Source organism: Equus przewalskii, chromosome 20 (assembly GCF_037783145.1).
Source record: "Equus przewalskii isolate Varuska chromosome 20, EquPr2, whole genome shotgun sequence".
Classification (NCBI taxonomy): Eukaryota; Metazoa; Chordata; class Mammalia; order Perissodactyla; family Equidae; genus Equus; species Equus przewalskii.
Window position 1 is genome coordinate 32635886 of NC_091850.1, and position 21486 is coordinate 32657371.

The following is a 21486-nucleotide window of genomic DNA, read 5'->3' on the forward strand; positions in this document are numbered from 1 at the left end:
TTTTTATTCCTCTAGCCCTGGCTTCAGTGAAAGTGCAGCTGCTTTCTGTTCTCCAAATACCAGTACTTCTCTGTTTAAACACAGGAGACCACCTTAGCCTTTTGTCCTTTAAGTTGAATAATTCTAATTTTCTATCCTCATTGTTTTTCAACTTAACATTTTCTTTCCCCTTGAGATTCTTTCTAAGGTCATTGCACCTCTTAATACACTGATTTCCAACTGGATGTAGTAACCTAGAAAGGTGTGGATTTCTACTAACAACAATGGATGCTTGAAAAATGTATAAAAGGAACTAAACTATTATGATAGCAAAAATACATGCAGAATTAACTAGATGGTACATACAATATTTACTAAAAAATGTCTCATCATAAGATAGTATGATAGTTTGTGGAGAAAGTGTAGAAAAATGAGATGTTGAAAAAGGATTCTATTAAGGCAATCCGCTTTATTAGGGCTGTATCAGTTAGTTAGGCTAGACAATAAAGTGGTAACAAACAGGGCAAACTAAACACAACTAAAGTTTATTTATTGCTCATGCTCTGAGCAGGCCAGCAGGAAGCCATGCTCTTGATAACACCCAGATTTCCAGGCTGGAGATGCATGTCAACAGTGGTTTCCATCTATGATCACTGTGGCACAGAGGAAGAGAACGTGGTGGCTTGTGCACCAGGTCTAAAAGTTGTGCCTGGAAGTGACTCATATTCCTGCTACATTTTATTGGCCCAAATAAATCATATGGCTACATCTAGCTTCAGAGCAGGATAGAGAGATGCAATCCTACCAAATAACTAAAAAAAGAATTGGAATATTTGTAAAAAACTCTAATGGCTATTAGAAGAAATTGATCTTTTAGCTTCATCCAAAACTGGAAGAAAATATAAAGCAATGTATAATTTTTCTGAATCTACCCTAAATAAACATGGTGGGTGAAAGACCCATTGTCAGATTTCTTAATTAAAATGATCTGGATGTCATATTTACAAATATATCACTGGTGTTTGGCAGACAAATCTAAGAAAATTCAATCACACTGATTGTTTTCATTAAAAAAAATATGCTAGCGCAGCTGAGCATGTCAGTTAAAATTACAGATTGTAAATAGAAGACCAAAAAGGAATTCTAACCTGTTTCTGATTCAACTGAAAAATAGGGCTGCCCCTGTAGAATACTATAGACAACTTTTGCACTATTTCCATATGTTGGATCATCAGCATCAGTTGCAGTCACTTGAACAACAAATGTGCCTGTAATGACAGAAACATGAATTGGAAATAAATTAAGGGTCTATTACGTTATGGATCCTTGATATACACACACGAAGAAAAAGCAAGATCTTATTTTCTACAAAACTATCATAGCAAGGAAGTGGAGGACCTCAGTAGGACACTAGGTTATAAAGCCTTGGATTTCTCACTCTGAAGGAATGTGATCAACATTTATAAACAATAAACAAGGATTAGGTTAAAGAGAAGCATGGGAATGACCATGACTTTGAGTAGAACTGATTCCAACCCATCTCCAAGGGCGGGATTTGATTGGCTTCTTGCTACAGTGATTCTTTCAAGTTACCTAGGCCTGAGTCAATCGGCATCTTGCATTACTTTGTCCACAGGGATAAGTTAGGGGTTGCCCAATCAGGGGGCCACTCTAGATTTTGATGAAAATTCCGTGTCATAGGCACTCTTTCTCCTGGACTGTAATGTGCTGATGTGGAGCCTGCCAATGCAGCAGCTATTTTGTGACCTCAAGAGATGCTAGCCTGAGGACAAAGCTGAATAGGATAGAAAATTAAAGAGAAATAGCTACAACCCAAATCAAACCATGTCCAAAGCACACTTTACTTCTAAACTTAAGTAACATGACCAATAAATACTTTTATGGTTTAAACGAGTTTGAGTTGGGTTTTCTGTCACTTGCAAATAAAAGTATCCTGAATGATAAATCTATGTGATTATTTGAAGATTCTGAAATGTTTTGAACCTTTAAAAGAGTAATTTTGGATTGAATAATAATTGACTGAACAGCAGAGCATACATATCTGAAATCTGTAATTATAAAAGATGATTTTAATTAAATGCACAAAGAAGTCTATGACATTTTAGATCAGCGTTCTTATTTTAGGGACCACAGTTGCCTAACATCCTTCAAAGTATCTCTAACCCCCATGAAATTGCATGCAAATTTTTATGTGCAGGCCTACATGGATATTTCACTGAAGAGAAGTTCCTTAGATTTTATCTGATTCTCAAAGGGGTCTGTGACTTTCAAAAAGGGTAAGACCCACTGATGAAGATCATTTTATGGCCAACTTTTGCTATTCATATCAGATAAATGGTGAGCACACTGCTGGAGTTCTCCTGTCCATGAAAAGGGAAGGCAAATTACATTTAGGGAATATGAGAATTTTTACATTACTTTTGTAATATCTAACCAATTCCATTCATTGAACAAATATATTGTACTGCGTTGGGGTTGGATGTTCTGGATATAGCATGTTGATGCGTAGGATAGAGCACCCAGCCTTGTAATTTGGCAAGCGAGGTGGGCAGAATGAGAGCATCATAGATTTTAGAGCAAGAGCTAATAGTAGAAGTCAACAAACACCCTCGTTCTTGTTTGACATGAATACGAATTTGACTGCTTTTAGAATATGATTATTTGGACGTTTTGAGTGCCTGTTAGTTGCAAGATATTGTTCTGGGGACTCTGCACTTGTTCTCTCATTTCATCCTCATGCTAAACCCTAAGAGTTGACATTTATTATTTATTTTTTATAGATATGGAACTGGAGGATCAGAGAAATCAAGTCATTTACCCAAGGCCACATTATTGCTTATTAATAGAGATAGTTTCAACCTCAGTCTGTTTGACACCAAAGTCCATTTATTGCACCCTCCTGTTGTCCCACTACCTTTGTGTAATTTCTTTAAGATGCCTTTATATGTCAGAATAATGACACGTTAATTTATGATAAAGATGAACGTGAACACAGCTGTGCCTATGTGCAAATCAGAAAAAGGCTTCCCCTTCTCAAGACATATTCCTGCCAGGTATCCCCAGATATTTGTAATGTATATTTAATTCTGTGATGACTTCAAGAGGGAACGACAGCCCCATAGTTGTGCCGTGACAACGTGCACATGGGGTTATGGTTGCCCTGGGTGGGGCTGATGACGAGACAATCCTTCCTTAATTCTTCCTGAATTCACCACCTAGAGGAAAAACATTTTTCCTAACAAATCTTCCTCTTAAAAGAATTCTAATCCCCCTCCTTGCTTTGGTGATGGTTTGTGATTTTTCTAACAAAAAAAAAGTGACTTCAAGTAACGAGATGAGCAATTTCTTCATGAGAAAAATTTAGATGTTTTACAGCATTTCCATGGATTAGGTATTTTCCAAGTCTTGGAACTGTGAGCTAAAAAGGCTCTGATATCTGACTCACAGAATTATAGAAGAGTTTTTATTATGTAACTTAGCCCTTTTGAATTTGACAGAGTGAAAATAAAAATAACCCGTTATACAAGTAGTTTAAAATTTGTCACTGTCTCCCAAGAAGTATTTTAATGTGGCTGAGAGTGATGTTGGCAGAATTCTTTTCTTAATTTAAACTCTGTTTACCTTTTCCCAATCTAAGCAAATTAAATGCATACATATTAACTTCAAAATTCTTAGTAGAATTGTGCACAAAATATTGATTCACCATATTAATGTCATGAAAGTCTCTTAATTTCCACCAGTTAGTAAAAGACATATCCCGTAGATGTCATCTGCCTATTGTTTATGGATTTAAAAAAATATATTTCTTTGAGTCACTTTCCCAAGTATACAGCTACTTAAAGCAATTGTCATTACTCTTTAGTCTGGACTGTAAATTCAGGCTTTTGTTTTCCGTTGGGGAGATTCTAATTCCAATATGGGCTAAGAGAAATAGAACAGGCTGCGATCTTTCAGCCCAGGAAATAGAGTGGGGATTTAGAGCAGGAGAGGAAGTAGATGAGATGGTCTCCCTTTCTTCCTCCCACCCTCACCCTGCCATTTTTCGTAACCTCACCATTACAGGAAATGCTGTTTTCTTAAAAATAACGATAAAATGAGACTAGAGCAATATGAGGAAACACAAGTGCACTTACAAAAAGGACATATATGATAATCAAAAAGATAAGAAATAACAAGTGTTGGCAAGGATGTGGAGAAAAGGGAATCCTTGTGCACTGTTGATGGGAATATAAGCTGGTGGAGCTGCTATGGTAAACAGTATGGAGTTTCCTCAAAAAATTAAAAATAGAACTACCATATGATCCATTGATCCCATTTCTGGGTATTTATCCAAAAACATGAAAACATATATGCACTCCTATGTTCACTGCGGCATTATTTACAATAGCCAAAATATGGAAACAACCTAAGTGTCTGTCAATGGATGAATGGATAACAAAAATGTGGTGTATATGTATACAATGGAATATTATTCATCCATAAAAAAGAATGAAATCTTGCCATTTGTGACAACAAGGATGGACCTTGAGGGCATTATGCTAACAGAAATAAGTCAGACTGAGAAAGACAAACACTGTATGATCTCACTCATATGTGGAATCTAAAAAAACAAATACAAAAAGCCAAGCTCAACAATGCAGAGAACAGACTGGTGGTTGCCAGAGGTGGTGAGTAGCGGGGTGGGCGAAATGAGTGAAGGGAGTCAAAAGGTACAAACATCCAGTTATAAAATAAATAAGTCATAGGGGTGTAATGTATCACATGGCGAGTATAGTTAACAATACTGTATTGCATATTTGAAAGTTGCTAGGAGAGTAAATCTTAGAAGTGCTCATCACAAGAAAAGAAATTCTGTAATTATGTATGGTGACAGATGTTAACTAGACTTATTGTGGTGATCATTTTGCAATATATACAAATATTGAATCATTATGTTGTACACCTGAAGCTAATATGACGTATGTCAATTATACCTCAATAAAAAAAAAAGGACATATATGGACTGTTTGAAATATGATACTTTTTGAATTTAGCATCCAAACTCATTCAGGTCAGTAAATTTTACACATAGGATGCTTTGTTTAGTTATACTAGAGGAGAAACAATGTATGGCTGAAACCACATCTCACTCACCGACGTCCGACATTTCGGGAACGGTGGCCGTGTAAACCTCCTTGGTAAATATTGGTTCATTGTCGTTGATGTCATGGATCTTGATGATGAACTCAGACTCAGGCTCCACGGGTCTCCCTGTCCTTCTGTTTATAGCTTGAGCTCGAAGGATGTAAACGGGTTTTTCTTCCCTGTCCAGCCTCTTGGTGGCCTGTATGTCCCCTGTGTTTTCATTGATAATGAAGAGATCTCCTGCTCCATCTCCTGAAAGGATATATTTAAGTGATCCATCTCCTCTATCCTGGTCTGAATGTAACTAGTGTAGAAAAACAAAATTAAAGAAAGTAAAAGTCACGCATGTGATCCTAAACTGTTTTTGTCTTTATGATGCATGCTCTGTTGACTTTCACTCAATCCTTTCTAAGAGATGCAAGTTTTTCTTTTACTATTTACTTAAATCCTCAATAGTAAATACCATTCATTAATTAATATGTTTCCTTATAATCACAGAAATTTATAGAACAGGGCTTGGAGAAAATTTGGTAATGCTTTTTTTTCCCACCCATGACCTGGGGTTAGAATCTTTGTTTTGAAGAAGAGAAAACTAAAGGCCAGAGCAATAGCAAGATGCCCAAGGACATATTAGCCTGGCTGGAATGAAATTATTTTCACTATAGCTTTCAGATTTTCCTTATATACGCTCCTCCTTGCTTTTATGTACACGGACATACTATAGAAGGGATATACTATTGAGAAAAGGATTTTGGTTTCCTGAATCAGAGAGACCTGGGTATATTCTGCCTCTACACTTCCCTATCTTGATGAATTTAGGGAAGCTAATCAATCTCCTTGAGTCTAATATGATGGAGTTTATAATCACTTTTCTGGGACGAGGTGACATTTATTTACTTCTGTATGAAATTCAACTTAAACCATTTGAGAAACATCTTAAGTGTTGTCATGAACAATGCCTTGAAAATTCCTTGTCTAGATAATTTACAAGGTCACCTAGAACAAGAACATTTAATATTCAGATTTTAGGTCAATATAGGCAAGGATCTTCTAAAAAGTGGAAGCAGCCTAAAATGGAATTGTCTGCTTATGAAGTAGTGGATCCGCTGCTCCTGAAGGTAATCAAGGAGAGGCTCTGAGAAGATTAACAGTCAGTGAAATGGGTCTCGGTAAAGGGTTGAATTAAGTGAACATGAAGATACTACTGAAGTGGGAGATGATGATCCGAACTTGGGAAAGCAGCCCAGCTTACCTTCCCAAAGTTGATTTCCACAGTGTGGACTTCCTGTTGTTTCCTTTGATCCCCCTTTCCCATCTAAGCAGGGTATCTCATAGGTCTTCAGACAATCTAACCTTATTCACAAGTTTTCAAAAAAGTGCCTTTTATTGAGGAGAACTATTTTTAACCCCTAGTAATAAGTGTCAGCTACATACAGACAAGTTAGTTTTCCTGGGAAGGCTGCTCATCTTTACCTGATTTCAATTCCATCTAAATGGAGTAATGTGGGCCATGTTACAACAGTAACAGCAACAACAGTGACAGGTAAACCAGTTCTGTGTCCTCTTGATTAACACCGCATGAAATGCTCAGGGTAGCATCTACAAACACACTTGAAGATAGAATCTCAGGGCAAAAAGGGACTTTTAAAATCAACTAACCAGTCTTTCTTAAGAGTGTATCCCATGGAACATCACGTATACAAAATGATATTCCTGAGGAGAAAGAGTTCTGGGGCCCAATACATTTGGGAAGTACTTCAGATTCTGCCTCTTTCTTGGAGCTGCTCAGTGGCCATTAACATGTTAAAGGCCGTGTGCGTGCCTACAGTTCAAAACTGTACATGACTTTATTTCATCTAGCTTTCCTGAACTTTCTTGTATAAAGAATCCTTGTCGGGTGTGACCCATGTGGATATCCTCCATTATAGTTCTCCATTTCCACTGTGGGAAATGTGAGCTAATTGCATCTATCATTGTAGAGTCAAGACAACTGAGGCTCCAGCTTACATAGTGTTTCCAAAATCACACAGCGCATGTGAAACAGTCAGAATACTTTGCACTTGAGCCCAAGAAGAGGGCTGACGGATTATTTGGTGCGACCTCCACGTTTTTAGAGATAGGGAAACTGTGTCCAATGCCACACAGCTAATGCCACTTAATAGCAGAGTTTGAGGAAGAGAATGTTATTCATACAATTAGTAGCCTTGAAAGCAATTTGGCAGAAATTATGGAAGATAAATGAGAACGGGGAGGAAATTGCTTAGAAGTGAGACAAATGCAATAAGCAATGTAAAACAAGGGCTCACCCTGATTTGTGTAACATGATAGGCTAAGGAAATGTTGAAACCATGATTACACAGAAAGAGCCACTGGGGAAAGTTTAACTCTCCATCGTCAAGTTCTAATGACTGAAGAGTGCTTTTAAAAAGCTATTTCATTAAGTCATGAGTAACGAAACCAACGTCACTGCCCATCGGATCGGCTCCAAGGCAGCCATGGTTAGCAGCCTGTCACAGTGCATGAGGCACTGTGCCTGGAGTCCCAAGAATGGGCTGTGCTCATTCTATCTCACTCACCAAATAGAAGACTGTAGCTGAGTCAATTAACCTCCCTGCACTGGGATCCTTATCAGTAAAATGAGGATAATAGAGCTCCAGGACAAGGCTGTCAGAAAAATCTAATTAGGGACTATAGACAAATACTACATTAATTGCTACCTAAATGTGATAAAAGCACGATATGTGTTTTATAAATTATAAAGCATCTTCCAAATTTAAGATATTTGTTACTATTATTAGCCTTTAGTTCATTATAAGCCATAGCGTGGCTAACAAGTGGTGTAGGTCTGTGCCAGGGATCTGAACCCACAAATCAGGGCCATGGAAGTAGAACACACTGGACTTAACCACTATATTCCCAGGGCCAGTCCCCTTGTTTTGCTCTTATTTTGACTTTGAGAACTTTGTTTGGAGGACTTTGAAAGCCCAATTTACAAACACACAGTATCTCTAAGGTAAAATTTGTTATCAAAAGCCAGTATTCTTCTCCCGTGTGGCAACTGCTGTCTTTCCATGTAATTTATTATATTTTGCATTCCACTAGATTATAGACTCCCCTCGGCCAGTACTTTCATCACTTTCAATATGTAATTGTTGCACACTTAGTAGGTGAATACCACATCTGGTCACAAGATTTATTCAGGTAAAAGTAATCAGAAACTTATTTTTGGCTGTCAGGAGAGACCATTTCAATGACTTATAGAACAAACACCCAAGACGATATAAAAGGGCAGCGCAGATGCCACCTAAGAGCGCCAACAGGGATTGCTCTGCAGATCCCAATCTGATTTATCAATATTTGAACACTAGTGGGAAAATGCATCTCTTCACTCAGGCATTGTCTGATAATAAAACAATTTAACCTCATCCCTCTGGTAGTGCAGTGTCTGTGCTGATGGAGTGCACAGAGCAGAACCCTCCAGAAGCCTTTGTGTGACATTCATTCCCCACTCTCCTCCCCTTCCGTTGAATTCCCCTGGGGCCAGTTCTTTTCTCTTTCCTTGGGGAAAAGAGGAAACAGAAGACATCAGTGCTGGGGAAAGCACTGGTGACAACCAGACATTAGGGGTTTATTGAGCACTTAGATTTTAATTGGATTTTTTCTTTTGTGATGTCATTCATCATGGCCACTGTAAAAGACAGACGTTAAACAACAACAAATAAAAGGTTGTAGGCTGCCCGAGGCATGTTTTTACTAATTTCAGTTTAATGTGGCTGTTCCATTAAGTTTAATCATCTGGTTCTCTTTTAATGATTCACCATCAAGTAAAAATTATCCGCTTCCCTCAGAAAGTCACATGTCATCTGGGGCTGGCAGGACTTTTTACCACTGTACCTGAGCATTTTGTTCCAGAAGGAGCCCTTGGTCTTTGTTTTTCTGTTGATTGATTACTTTTTTTTAAATTCTGCCCCTTGACAAATACATACAAGGATTTGGGGTTGTAGACATTGTCCCGTGGAGGGTGTCACCAAAGCAGGGTCAGCATCTTTTTATGCCAACTCCCAACTTGATCTTGACTCAAATTCAAAGGTGTAACACTAATCATACAGGTTTTTAGTAGTTTATGAAGCGAGCTGGTGCTGTCCCATTCCTCCCATGACATATGTGTCACTGCGTCACATGGAGGTCAGTAACCAAACTGAATCTTCTAAGTGCATGTGTGGTTGAGACAGAAAACAGAATCTAAACAAAAGCTTACCTATGTGGTACATGGGGAAGTACCTACAACAGCCTAAAGGGGCTTAAGGAAGGAATTACGTGATTTTTTGCTGAAATAAAAAATTGGATTATGACTGGCATGCTTGCAGAATATAGTGCAAATGTAATCTGGCCCTTTAAGAAATGTAATGATTTCCAATCTGAGATGTCATAGGACAATTAGAGAACAGCTGTGGTAAAAAGATGTTGTCTATCCAGGTAGAGAAACTGGGGTTACAGCAGAAAGAACACCTTTGTGCCAAATAGATTGAGTATTATTTTATTTTTTTTTTTGAGGAAGATCAGCCCTAAGCTAACTACCGCCAATCCTCCTCTTTTTGCTGAGGAAGACTGCCCCTGAGCTAACATCCGTGCCCATCTTCCTCTACTTTATATGCGGGACGCCTACGACAGCATGGCTTTTGCCAAGCGGTGCCATGTCCGCACCCAGGATCTGAACTGGCGAACCCCGGGCCACCGAGAAGCGGAACGTGCGAATTTAACTGCTGCACCACCCGGCCGGCCGGCCCTGAATATTATTATAAATTAGTAAAGTAAATCTACGATCAAGTTAGGACAAATTAAGGCTTAACTGAATTCAATATATATATGTATATGTATAGATGTATGTATGTCTACATACGTCTCTCTACACAATGCACGTCCACATGATGCTGATAAGTATACTTAGTGTTGTGAAGGGTGTGAAGAGCTTGCTGGTAGAGTTTATGTCAGGAAGACATTCAACCTTGCTTGTACATGGGAGGGATTAAGAATAGATTCTGTTTTAGAGATCATAGGTTTGGGTGAATAAAAATATCTTTTAATAAAATTTTATATTACATATTTTAATATGCTGTATTTGCATGTTAATGATTTAGTATGAGTTAACTAATTTATAGCTGATGATTATTTTACAAATTAAAGTGCTGATGGCAGCATATTATTTGTCGCAGGCTGCTGGAACTAGTGAGACACACAAATTCTCAGGCCCCATCTACCTCCAGAATCAGAAACTCAAGGGGTGAGTGATGCCCAGCCATCTGTGTTTGAAGAAGCCCTCCAGGTAATTCTGATGCATGCTCGAGTTTGAGAACCACTGTCTTACCTAGTACAATCATAATGGTTACAAGCATGGTCTTGGGCAGGGAAAGAAATGGGTATAAATTCATGCTCTGTAGTAGTCGTATAACCTTGGGGAACTTAGTTAATTTCTCCAAGACTTAGTTTCCTCATCTACGTGATAACAATAACAATGATACTTAATTTACAGGTAGGTTGCTCTGAAAATTAATAAAATAATGTATGTAAAATGCTTAACAGAAGGCCTGGCTTAGAGATATGCTTCAATAAACTGTTCGTGCATCATAAACAGGAAGTATTCAGAATGCGGAAAGATTTGGGTCTGAATTGTGACTTTCCTATTAATCAATTAAATTAATGAAATTGTCTTAGCTTTTATTTTGTCATCTATAAGACAGAACTCAGAATAATTAATCTGTCTTGCCAGGTACTCCTCCTCTACTGGTCCCTTAAATGTTGGTATCCTTTTGGCCTATGTTTCAGGTCCTTGTTTTTCCTCATTTCACACACTCTCCCCAGATGAGATTATCTATCTATTTTCATGGATTCAACTAATATTAATGTGCCATTAGTGTCCAAATCTCTATATAACCCCAGGACAGACCATTTTTTGAGATCCAGAGCCAAGGATACAATTGATTCTCAGGCAAGTCTCTTAGACAAATTACCCTTGGTACTTCCCAGTTGAGCTCACTACCTTCTCTCCAAAATCTGCTCCTTCTCTTGTATGTTCCATCTCTGCAAAGGAGACCAGAGTCATCCTACACCCTCCCCTCTGCCTCCATCCTCACATCATTAAGCCACCAACTCCTGCCGATTCTATCTCTTACCCATATCTTAACTTACCTACTTGTCTCCATTTCCACTGGTGCCACTCTGGTCCAGCCACCACCATTTCTCATTAGTCTATTGCAGTGAGGCCCTCCTAACACACACTCAGTCTTGCTTCCTTCAATCTATTTTCCTTTTTGTAACTAGACCAACTTGTTTGTAAACAACACCACCAACTCTGAAGATGTCACCTCTGTTCTAATTAAATCCTTCAGTGTTTTCTCTTTACTCTTGGGATAAAGCCCTCCTGCTCACTCCTTAACGTGGCCTCCAAAGTCCCCCACAGTTTCTGCCACTCTCTCCCTCTCTCTTTTTTTTTTCTGTGAGGAAGATTGGCCCTGAGCTAACATCTGTTGCCAATCCTTCCTCTTCTTGCTTGAAGAAGATTGTCATTGAGCTAACATCTGTGCCCATCTTCCTCTATTTTTTTTTTGGATGTGGGATGCTGCCACAGCATAGCTTGATGAATGGTGCATAAGTCTGCGCCTGAGATCCAAGCCTGCAAACCCCGGGCCACTGAAGCAGAGCATGCCAACTTAACCACTACACCATGGCGCTGGTTCCCTGCTGCTCTCTTTAGCCTCATCAACCACCATTCTCTCCTTGTTTTAGCGTACTTATTGAGGTTTCTTGAAGATACATTAGTCTCATTCATATCTGGGCCTCCTGCATGTGGTCTCCATGGCATAAAGTCCTTCTGAACATCACCTGGTTAATCCAACTCATATACCAGGGCTTCATCATCTTTCTTTTTTTTAAGGAAGATTAGCCCTGAGCTAACATCTGCCACCAATCCTCCTCTTTTTGCTGAGGAAGACTGACGCTGAGCTAACATCTGTGCCCATCTTCCTCTACTTTATATGTGGGATGCCTGTCACAGGATAGCTTGCCAAGTGATGCCATGTCTGCACCCGGGATCTGAACTGGGGAACCCCGGGCTGCCGAAGCAGCATGTGCGAACTTAACTGCTGGGCCACCGGGCCGGCCCAGGTATTCATAATCTTTATCTCCTCAGGGAAGCCTTCCCTAAGCTGCTAGTATAAGTTATACTCCCCTGATGTACACAATTTATCCCTCACTTAGTCATCAGCACATTCTCTTGTTTCGATGACTTGTTTTACACCTGTTTTCCTGTTTCAATCAGCAAACAGCTAGATTGCAAGTTTCATGAAGGAAGGCACCAAACCTGTCTGGTTCACTTCTGTATTCTCAGCACCCAATATACTGGCACATTATAGATCTTCAGTAATTAATGATTACAAAGAATGAATGAACGAACGTAAAGATAAAATTGGATATGACATCAATAATAAGTGAAAATTCCTGGTACATAGAAGGCAATCAATAAATCTTAGTGTCCCCCATCCCCCTTCTTGCTTTAGGGTAACTCTCTGTATCAAGAAAATACGTTCACAAAGTTGCTGGATAAATGAGCAATTACATAGTCTAATCTGAAGGAAGAATTCAAGTTATTGCCTCAGGTCTAAAAAAACCTTTTTAAATAACCAATTAAACATCAATACAATAATAAAGCCAACTTGGATTGGATTTGTTGAAAAGAACTGACAAGTTATAAGTATGTTGAGTACATTGACCATTACAAGTACTGGGTGCTGGGGCAGAAGTCACCTGTTAAGGATGAAGAAGCTTAAAGATGTAACCTAACCATATGTCACGTATCATCCTATTGCAGAAACTAATGGATAATGAATGAAAAACACTCCATTTTATGGACACATTGTTCCATAATAAAAATAATTTAACTGTCAACGAAGACCATTTTAAAACACTTACTGGCCTGAAGAGCTGCATAATGCAATGTCTAAAAAACATCTAAGACCTGCCTTGTACAAACTTGCAATTTAAGCTTGGAAATACGGACTCACATGTAAAAGATACAAATTAAAGGAGAAATCAGACACTTGAGTACTCTTATTAAGTATTAGAAATAACAAGGTAAGTGAGAAAGTGGAGAACAGCATAGAAGGAAGTGGTAAATTGGACAAAGTGGAGTCAGGGAATGTGTTAGCTCTTGGATGGTTTAGGAAGACTTCTTGGAGAAGTTTAGATCACTGATGGGAGAAAAATGACTTAGCAACCAGTGTGAGCAAGTGGCATGGTTTCAAGGCTCAGTGTGATGGAAAATCAGAGGAGGCCTTGAGTGTGCACCTGGGGTAATAAAAGCAAGAAAGTCAGCTAAAATAGAAACACTCCTTCCCTTACGTTGCAGGGTCACATATTTTTTCACACCGCACTCAGATGTGCAAGGGAAGATGCAGCTTCCTTAATTTTTTTTTATAGCTTATTCCTCAAGCTCTAATCTCATTGAGTATTAACAGCTCGATATTAGGTTGACTATTGTGTCAATAATTTAGTGCAATCTAATAATGTCTGCCTGATGCAATAATACAGTCTCTTTAGATAACTCTTTCAAGTCAATCCCAGTCTTTCTGGTGTCTGCTTTCTCCCCTTCCCTCTTATCCAGTCTAAGATGAGATCTGGGTGCGTGAAAAAGAAAGACCCATATGGCCCAAATCAGAGGGAAATTCGGGGGTTTTTGGAGCCAAGGGCAGTCCTAGTACTGCCCTCTGGCCCGCTGGTCTCTTGACATTCTCTCTCATCCATTACTTTCCTCAGTGGCTTCTGTGGTTTTGGCAGATAGAATCGTGATCTCAGCTTTCCAAGGTCCAAGGTGACTATTTCCATCCTGCCTCCCCCATTGTCATCACATACGCCCTGATGTCTGGCTGTGACTCCTCTATTGCCTTTGGTACATGTGGTCCTAGTCAGACTTGCTTTCTTCTTGGTAGGTATTGTGTATGGGATCATCTATCCTTTTCTTGCCCTGGAGAAGCCTGAGAAGGCTCCTGGGAGCTTAAAAGGGCTTCTCTCTCACTACATGATTGCCCCAAAGGGAAGTGGGCAAAAACCACTCAACTTTCACCACAGACTTTACCCACAAACCTGCCACTGTTTCCCACTGGGACTTCAGATACACTGTCTCAGGGCAGTAGAAATGATCAGATACATACAGGGCTGTGCATTTGTGTGTTTAATAGCTGGAAATGTGAAATCCCTCCCTTGGGTTCAGTAATAGCCGACGACATGAGTTTTGGTTGGAGGAAGAGCCAATTCCCACTATAAAATCTAAGAAGATAACTGGGGTGGAATCATGACCTGCAGCCCAGAGTCTGGCACCAATAATTTTCAATGACTACATTTGTAAATGGGATTTGTGAGTTTTATTCTAGTTGGCCAGGCCCATCTCTTGATATGTTAAATGGGCTCTAAAAGAACCTAGAAAAATCTCTTTTTTTCTGACAAAACCTAGGACCAGGCTGCCTCCATGTCCCATGTTCTTTTTCTATTACACCATGTTGCCTCTTATAATGACCTAAAAATTATATTCTTCTGTACAATATAAATAATTTGATTAATTTTTATAATATAAATATTTTATCTTTAAAATATTTTCTTTTATGATTCATCATTTGGCAATTAGTCTGGCTAGGATTTGGGAAAATCGTAATAGCAGATATTTATTAAGCCTGTATTATGGGCTAGGAAATCTGCTGAATTCATTACACAGACTATACAGTTTGTTAGCCGTCCTGATCCTCTTCCTATCCCCTCTTAATTGATGAGGAAACCAAGGCAAGGTAAGAGTTAAGTAACTTCTCAGCATCATACAACCAACAGGAACAGGATTTGAGTTCAGGCAGTCTGACACCCTATTCCATAAACCACAACACAAATATTTTCTCTGGATTTTTACATTCAGTTCTATGAATGTTCATTAAAGGCTCACTCTGTATGAAACAATGTTTTAAGTGCTGAATTACAAAGATCTATCTAATTCAGGAATTTTTGGACCTCTGCACTATTGACATTATGTCTGGGTAACTCTTTGTTACCACAGGATAATGGGACCTGTCCTGTACATTATAGGATGTTTAGCAGCATCCCTGGCCCCTACCCACTAGTTACCTGTAGCGCTTTTCAAGTTATGACAACCAAAAATATCTCCAGACATTGCATTATCTATCTACTGTCTATCTATCTATCTATCTATCATCTATCTATCTACCTATCATCCATCTATCTATCTATCTAATCTATTTTTCTATCCTTCCATCTTTTCCTCATTGTGTGCCTTGTAACTTTTAAAAAACATTCAAATGATACCATAAAGTGTTCTGCATTTGCAGAGATTCCACATGACCCCACTCAGTTCAGTCTTTTATCTTTTGTTAGATTTAATAACCACTGAAACAGACCTTGTGTTATGTGGAGGAGAATTTTTGACAAAGTGCTAAAAGCGAAAGAATTTTAAACCTAAACTCAGGAGAAATTTATTAATTCTCTTGACATTTACTTTTCTACACTCAATACCTTGAATTTAATGTCAAAAGTACCAGAATAGCTATTAAATGAACAAAACTTTGGTGCTATAATAGTTGTGGTAGGCAGAATAATAGCTCTCCCAAAGATGTCCACGTCCTAATTCCAGGAACCAGTGCTTATGTTACCTTACTTGGAAAAAAGGACTGTACAGATGTGATTAAGAGAAAGATTTTGAGATAGGAAAATTATCCTGGATTATCCAGGTGAGCCCAATGTAATCACCAGGGTCCTTAGGGAAAGAGGTAGGGGAGAGTGGGAAGCAGAGAAGGAAATGTGATGATGGAGCCAAGGTCAGAGAGAGGGAGAATGTGTGTGTGTGTATGTATGCGTGTGTGTGTGTGTGAGAGAGAGAGAGAGTTGAAGATGCTATGCTGCTGACTTTGAAGATGGAGGAAGAGACCATGAACCAAGGAATGCAGGCAGCCTCTAGAAGCACAAAAAGGCAAGGAAATGGATCCTCTCCTACAGCCTTCAGAAGGACACTTTGCAGACACCTTCATTTTAGCCCAGTGAAACCTATTGCAGACTTCTGACTTCAAGAACTGTAAGATAATAAATCTGTACTGTTTTAAGCTGCCATGTTTGTGGTAATTTGTTACAGCGGGAGTAGGAAACTAAGACAGTAGTTCCTTATCTTTGGAACTCAAGGTGAGCTGAAACTGTCTGTGGTCCTTCAAGAATCCCAGCAAGAGGGAAGAAAACTAACCCTTGGTGAGCGCTTACTAAGTGTCAGGTACTACAAGAATGCTTCGCGTGTTACATCAATTAATTCTCACAAAGACTCTAGGAGCTAACCTTTATTTTCTCCATTTCTTTTGAGAAACTGAAGTCAGAGAGGTTAAGTAACTTACCCAAAGTTAAGGGCAGAGACAGGAAGGATACCAAGACCTGCCTGACTCCAAAGTCTGTGCTCGTTCACACTAGAGGATACTGCCGAACAACACTCCCCACGATGATTATAAATGTTTCTGGATTCGTTGTATTTATTACATTAGACCACAGGCTAAGTTACTCGTAAATTCTATTGGCACAAATGATGCAAACTATAATAGATGTTATTGTTCATTTGGGATTTATCAATTAAACAAATGCCTTTTGGTTTATTCACTGCATGAAGTTACTTCCCCAAAAAGGCATTGTTTACTGCCTTTTGCTTGGCTCTAGAAGTCCAAGGTCTTTGGCAGACTGTGACATTAGTCTCAGCTCCTGCTTAGTTTAACATTTTCATTTTCAAAAAGCCAGTGGTAAATCAAGCTGAGAGCCAGATACCCAGTCAAAAATTGATTTAGTAAGGTGTTGTAACTCACCAGCTACAATCCTACATTTTTGCCTTACAGCATCATCTTTCCAGCAATAGCCAAATCTAAGGGCATACGCACACACATGTGTCCCATGCCCCTCGCTCTTTCTCTCCCTTTCTCTCTGACACATTCACTTTGAAAGAAAATATTAATAGATAAATGCAGACATTTAAGGCATGATGACTCAAATGGCAGAAATTTAAAAATTATATTTCTCACTAGCTAATGGACTTTTCCCAAAATGTGTTTTTCTTCGAAGGTAATATTCTTATGTTGACTCTTACTTAGGATCTAAAACGTTAAAGCTATAAGTTTATAAAACAATTAGTTTGCTTGGGGGAGAGACTATTTCTTGCTCAGATTCATAACTCTCAAGCATCCTGCCTGTGCTTAATGAGTGATGATTAAATTGAATTCTGTAACCTACTCATACGATCAAGGTGAGCGATTCTGGGAGATTATGAGCTTATTTATTAGTTTTTCTTGCTTGGAAACCAGTTTATAAATTCTTAAATGACTTGAACAGCTCCCTGTTGAACTACCTGTGGAACAATCAATGAACAGAAATATGTGCTATCTGACTGGCCACCCTGGGGAAAGTCTCCTCATGGTGATGTTAGTACCATGAACCTGAGTGCTCTTCTCACAGAGCTCCAGCTTGTCAGCATTGATGCTATTGTTTCATTTGCCCACCAAGCTGAAATACTCTCTGCTACTTTAGTATCTTAATAATGTGGTATCAGGGAGGAGTATTAGACTTAATCATTCCAGCCCCGGCTTCAGCACTTTGCTGGCAATGGCAACGGGGTCTCTTAACCCCTCTCACTCCAAAGGATTTAATCCTGCTCCACTGGAAGAGCGCTTATGCGGATCACTCGAAGAGCGCTTGTACGCCTGACAGCACTTCATAAACTGTAAACCCTGATCAAATGTGAGAAAATATTATCACGGCTCAAACTCTGCTAAAAACCAGTCTTGAATGCCTCTTCACCTGCCAGGGGATGATTTCTCTTATGTTTTCTCTTTTGTCTCTCCCCATCCCACATGCTCCCCTTCTTTAGAAGCTACTTGACGGTTTGCATTGCAGTAAAGATTCTGACTACCATGTTACGATTTTAAAACTCTAGAGAGTGATGTGTAGACTGCTGAAAAGGAGATAAAATTGAATAAAGTACTGCCACTCAGGTTTGCCCAAGTCACTTAATTTTTTGACTTGATTTTGAAAACGTTTTTCCCATTAAGAGGCAAGTGGATTGGTAATCACCAAGGTCGTAGGTTTAAACAAAGGTAAATAGCTCTTCCCTTTTATTCCTTTTATGTAATACACATAGATGGGAGGATAGATAGAACATTCAAGATACAAATAGGATAAGAAAGTAATTTCTTATAGTCCATTCTGCTTTACTTGATTTCTAGAGGGGAAATTTGCTTTCTGGAGGGTATTTACCCTCAATGGAAAAAACAAAAAGAAGCCTTAGGCTATAGATTAATAAGGAAATGAGCCAGGTTGCCAGGCTTCACAATTTGTGGAAAAAAAAATGCTAAAGTTTTGCATAACTGTATTTTAAAGCAGAATTTTCTTTGCTTCTCCTCTTTCATGTTTCTCTTCTGAGTTGTACTCATAATAAAAATAGTAGAAAGAGTTAAGATGAGATTTTTCCAGAAAGGATTATTTTTCTTGCAAGAGCTCAAAATATGTTGATTAGAAGAGTATACAGTTGGTAAAAAAAAGAATTAGCCATTATACAGAATTTTTCTCTCCCTGTATTATCACATTTTTCTCTATAGTTAATTTCCTTTGTGAAACATTGCAATCAACATTCTCAGGTGTTAAATGATTTCTCTTTTGCTGAGCACTTGAATTGTCTGCACAATGTATCTTCTTAAGAATTTTAAGAAAAAAAAAACATTTGTTTTCTATTGGTCAGCTCTGTCTTTTTGTCATTTTGTTTCAAACTTTCTTCTACTGAGACCCTAAACAATGTCTGGTTTTCATTTTTAAATGTCTTAAAGGACTTTTAAAGGAACGAACTTTTATGATATGATGTTATTTGCTATATATTTTCTTTTTATCTTTCTTGTTAGTTGACGCACATACAGTTGTGTTGTCTTTAGTTTCTCTGGTTTGCACTAAGGAAGGCTGAATTTTCTCCTATTGTATCATAAAATATTTGTGTCATTTTGATGTGAAATTTCCAGAGGTAGTTTCCATGGGAAGACTTTCATAATAAATTTGGTTTATATGTTTACTATCTAATATATCCTTGGACTTTAAAGACTGGGTTTCAAGTTGTCAATCCAATGACGCAAAACACTATTAATGATAAACATATCAAACCATCCACATCAATAAATTGGGAGGCTATTTTTAGATAACATGGCAGCTTTTTATCTTTTGTGGTCATTGTGCAAAATTGGTGGTGGGCATTTTTAAGGATACAAAGATGATCAAGGCAAGTAGTTTAGGGTCTTGCAGAGTTTACAAAGAAATAAGTATTTGAAGGTTTAAATTCAATATCTAAAGTATTAATTGAAAGAGCAGCCCTGAGATGCAATATAAAACACTGCTTAATACATTGAAGGTCAAAGTTCAGCCTTAAACAAGGAATTAATTGTTTTTCTCTTAAACAGGAGAAGCATTCAGGGTAATTAAATAATTAAATCAAGAGTAATTTCCCCACAGTAAAGCTTTGGTTCAAAAATATAAGGAGATCATGATATTAATTCCAACTTAACAACCTAACTATGATAATTCCAACTGAAAACATTAGTATACCCTAAGTGCAGTAGTCATTTTTTGAATTGTTGGATGCATTAAAGTTTTTATTGAAAAAATAACAAGACCTAACCAGAGTTTTAACATTTCACAACAATTTAAATAATATAAACTCCAAATTGTGGTGTAAAGTGATGATGTTTTAAAATGCAATGATAGATAGCCTTAATAGGAGGATCTATAAAAGTTTACATGATCATCAAATAACGAGAAGTGTAGTGTGCATTTTATTTTTCGTTTGGTTGGGGTAATAAAGAAAACTTCCTATTTTTTTGTTTTGTTTTACTTTTTTGGTGAGGAAGATTTGCCCTGAGCTAACACCTGTGCCAGTCTTCCTCTATTTTGTATGTGGGATGCCGCTACAGTGTGGCTTGATGAGCCGTGTGTAGGTTTGTGCCCAGGATTCAAACCTGCGAACCCCAGGCTGCTGAAGCAGAGTGTGCGAACTTAACCACTAGAAAACTTCCTATTTTTATATATACTTGCCCCTCTGACTTGGTGCTGATGAGTTGTATTTGAAGCTGCCTTAGCTGCTTTGACGCCGTCTCTGGCCCATGATACTTGACTTCACAGGAGATGGAACATGAGCGGAATCATCCCCTGCTTCTTCCTTCTCTTCACCTTTCCTGTTTTGAAGGCCTTGATAGCAGGCTCCTTCTCTCCTTATACTGGTCTTCACTTAGTACTTTTGGGACCCAGGGCAGGCCATGCTAAAATATCCCACAATAGCATATTGATTATTTTAATTAAAGTGACTTGAGAAGCAAAAAGGGCATTCTGACCCTCCTGTCTCTGTTCCCCTGAAAGCAAGAAATAATCTCCCATGAGAAGGTGCTCTCCCTGCATCCTGATCCCCAGAGCTGGAGGACTCAGGGCTGAGAAGCCTGCACAAACCAACCTTGCTAATTTACCACCTCAAGCCTAAACTCTGCTTAAATCCCTCACTAATTACATACTTCAAACCTAAGTTTCCTTGTCTTGTCAATTCTTTGAAATTTATTGTTTCTTCGTGTAAAAGATAACATATACTGCCTGCTTTGTTCACTCTCTGAGAATCATTTCTTTATGATCTCCAATACATATGTGTTAAACTGGGGTTTTCTCCTGTTAATCTGGTCTTGTGTCAATTTTATTATTAGTCCATCCATAAGAACACAAGAAGGAAAGAAGGGGATTTTCCCCCCACCCCAACAGTCCCTTACGAGTGAGCGTGATATGCCAGGCCTTGTTCTGAACTCTTTCTGTGTATTAGTTTATTTAGGCTTCACCTCAGTAACTTGATTACTCCCCTCGTTTAACAGTTGAAGAAATGGGAGACAGAGAGAGTTTAAATAATGTGCCCAACATTACCTAGGTAGTCACAGTGCAGCTGGGGCTCAAATATAGGTAGGCTGCCTATGCTGTTAACTTTACATTCTCTAGTGAATAATTATTGAATGAATAAAAAACATTTTTTCTCCATATCTATTCAAAATGCCATAGCCAAGATAACTTCTTCAATTGCTTTCTTAACTCCAATCTCCGTTCCCTCTAGTCAGCGTTAAATCCCGCATCCAGAGTGATATTTCAAGCTTTTTGTTGTTTCTCCATTACTGCCCTTAGCACTTCTGAAACACACCAATTCACCTAAAATATTTATTCCTCTATTTCACACATGTATACATTTTAATCTTTTAAAATGCCTCTCTTTTCTTGTGCATACCTATTCTC

General features: G+C 38.5%; 1 protein-coding gene across 4 annotated transcripts in view; it reads right to left on the reverse strand.

The window, feature by feature from the left end:
* CDH6 (cadherin 6) overlaps positions 1–21486 on the reverse strand; it is a 125860-nt gene that overhangs the window by 26575 nt on the left and 77799 nt on the right. For 2 of the 4 annotated variants that reach the window (XM_008536894.2, XM_070587149.1), the window contains exons 3-4: positions 5134–5428; positions 1128–1247 (exon numbers count right to left, since the gene is read on the reverse strand). In XM_008536894.2, the coding sequence (XP_008535116.1) occupies positions 1128–1247; positions 5134–5428 (415 nt within the window). The remainder of the gene's footprint in view (positions 1–1127; positions 1248–5133; positions 5429–21486) is intronic. The other 2 variants (XM_070587150.1, XM_070587151.1) reach the window with 1 other exon arrangement.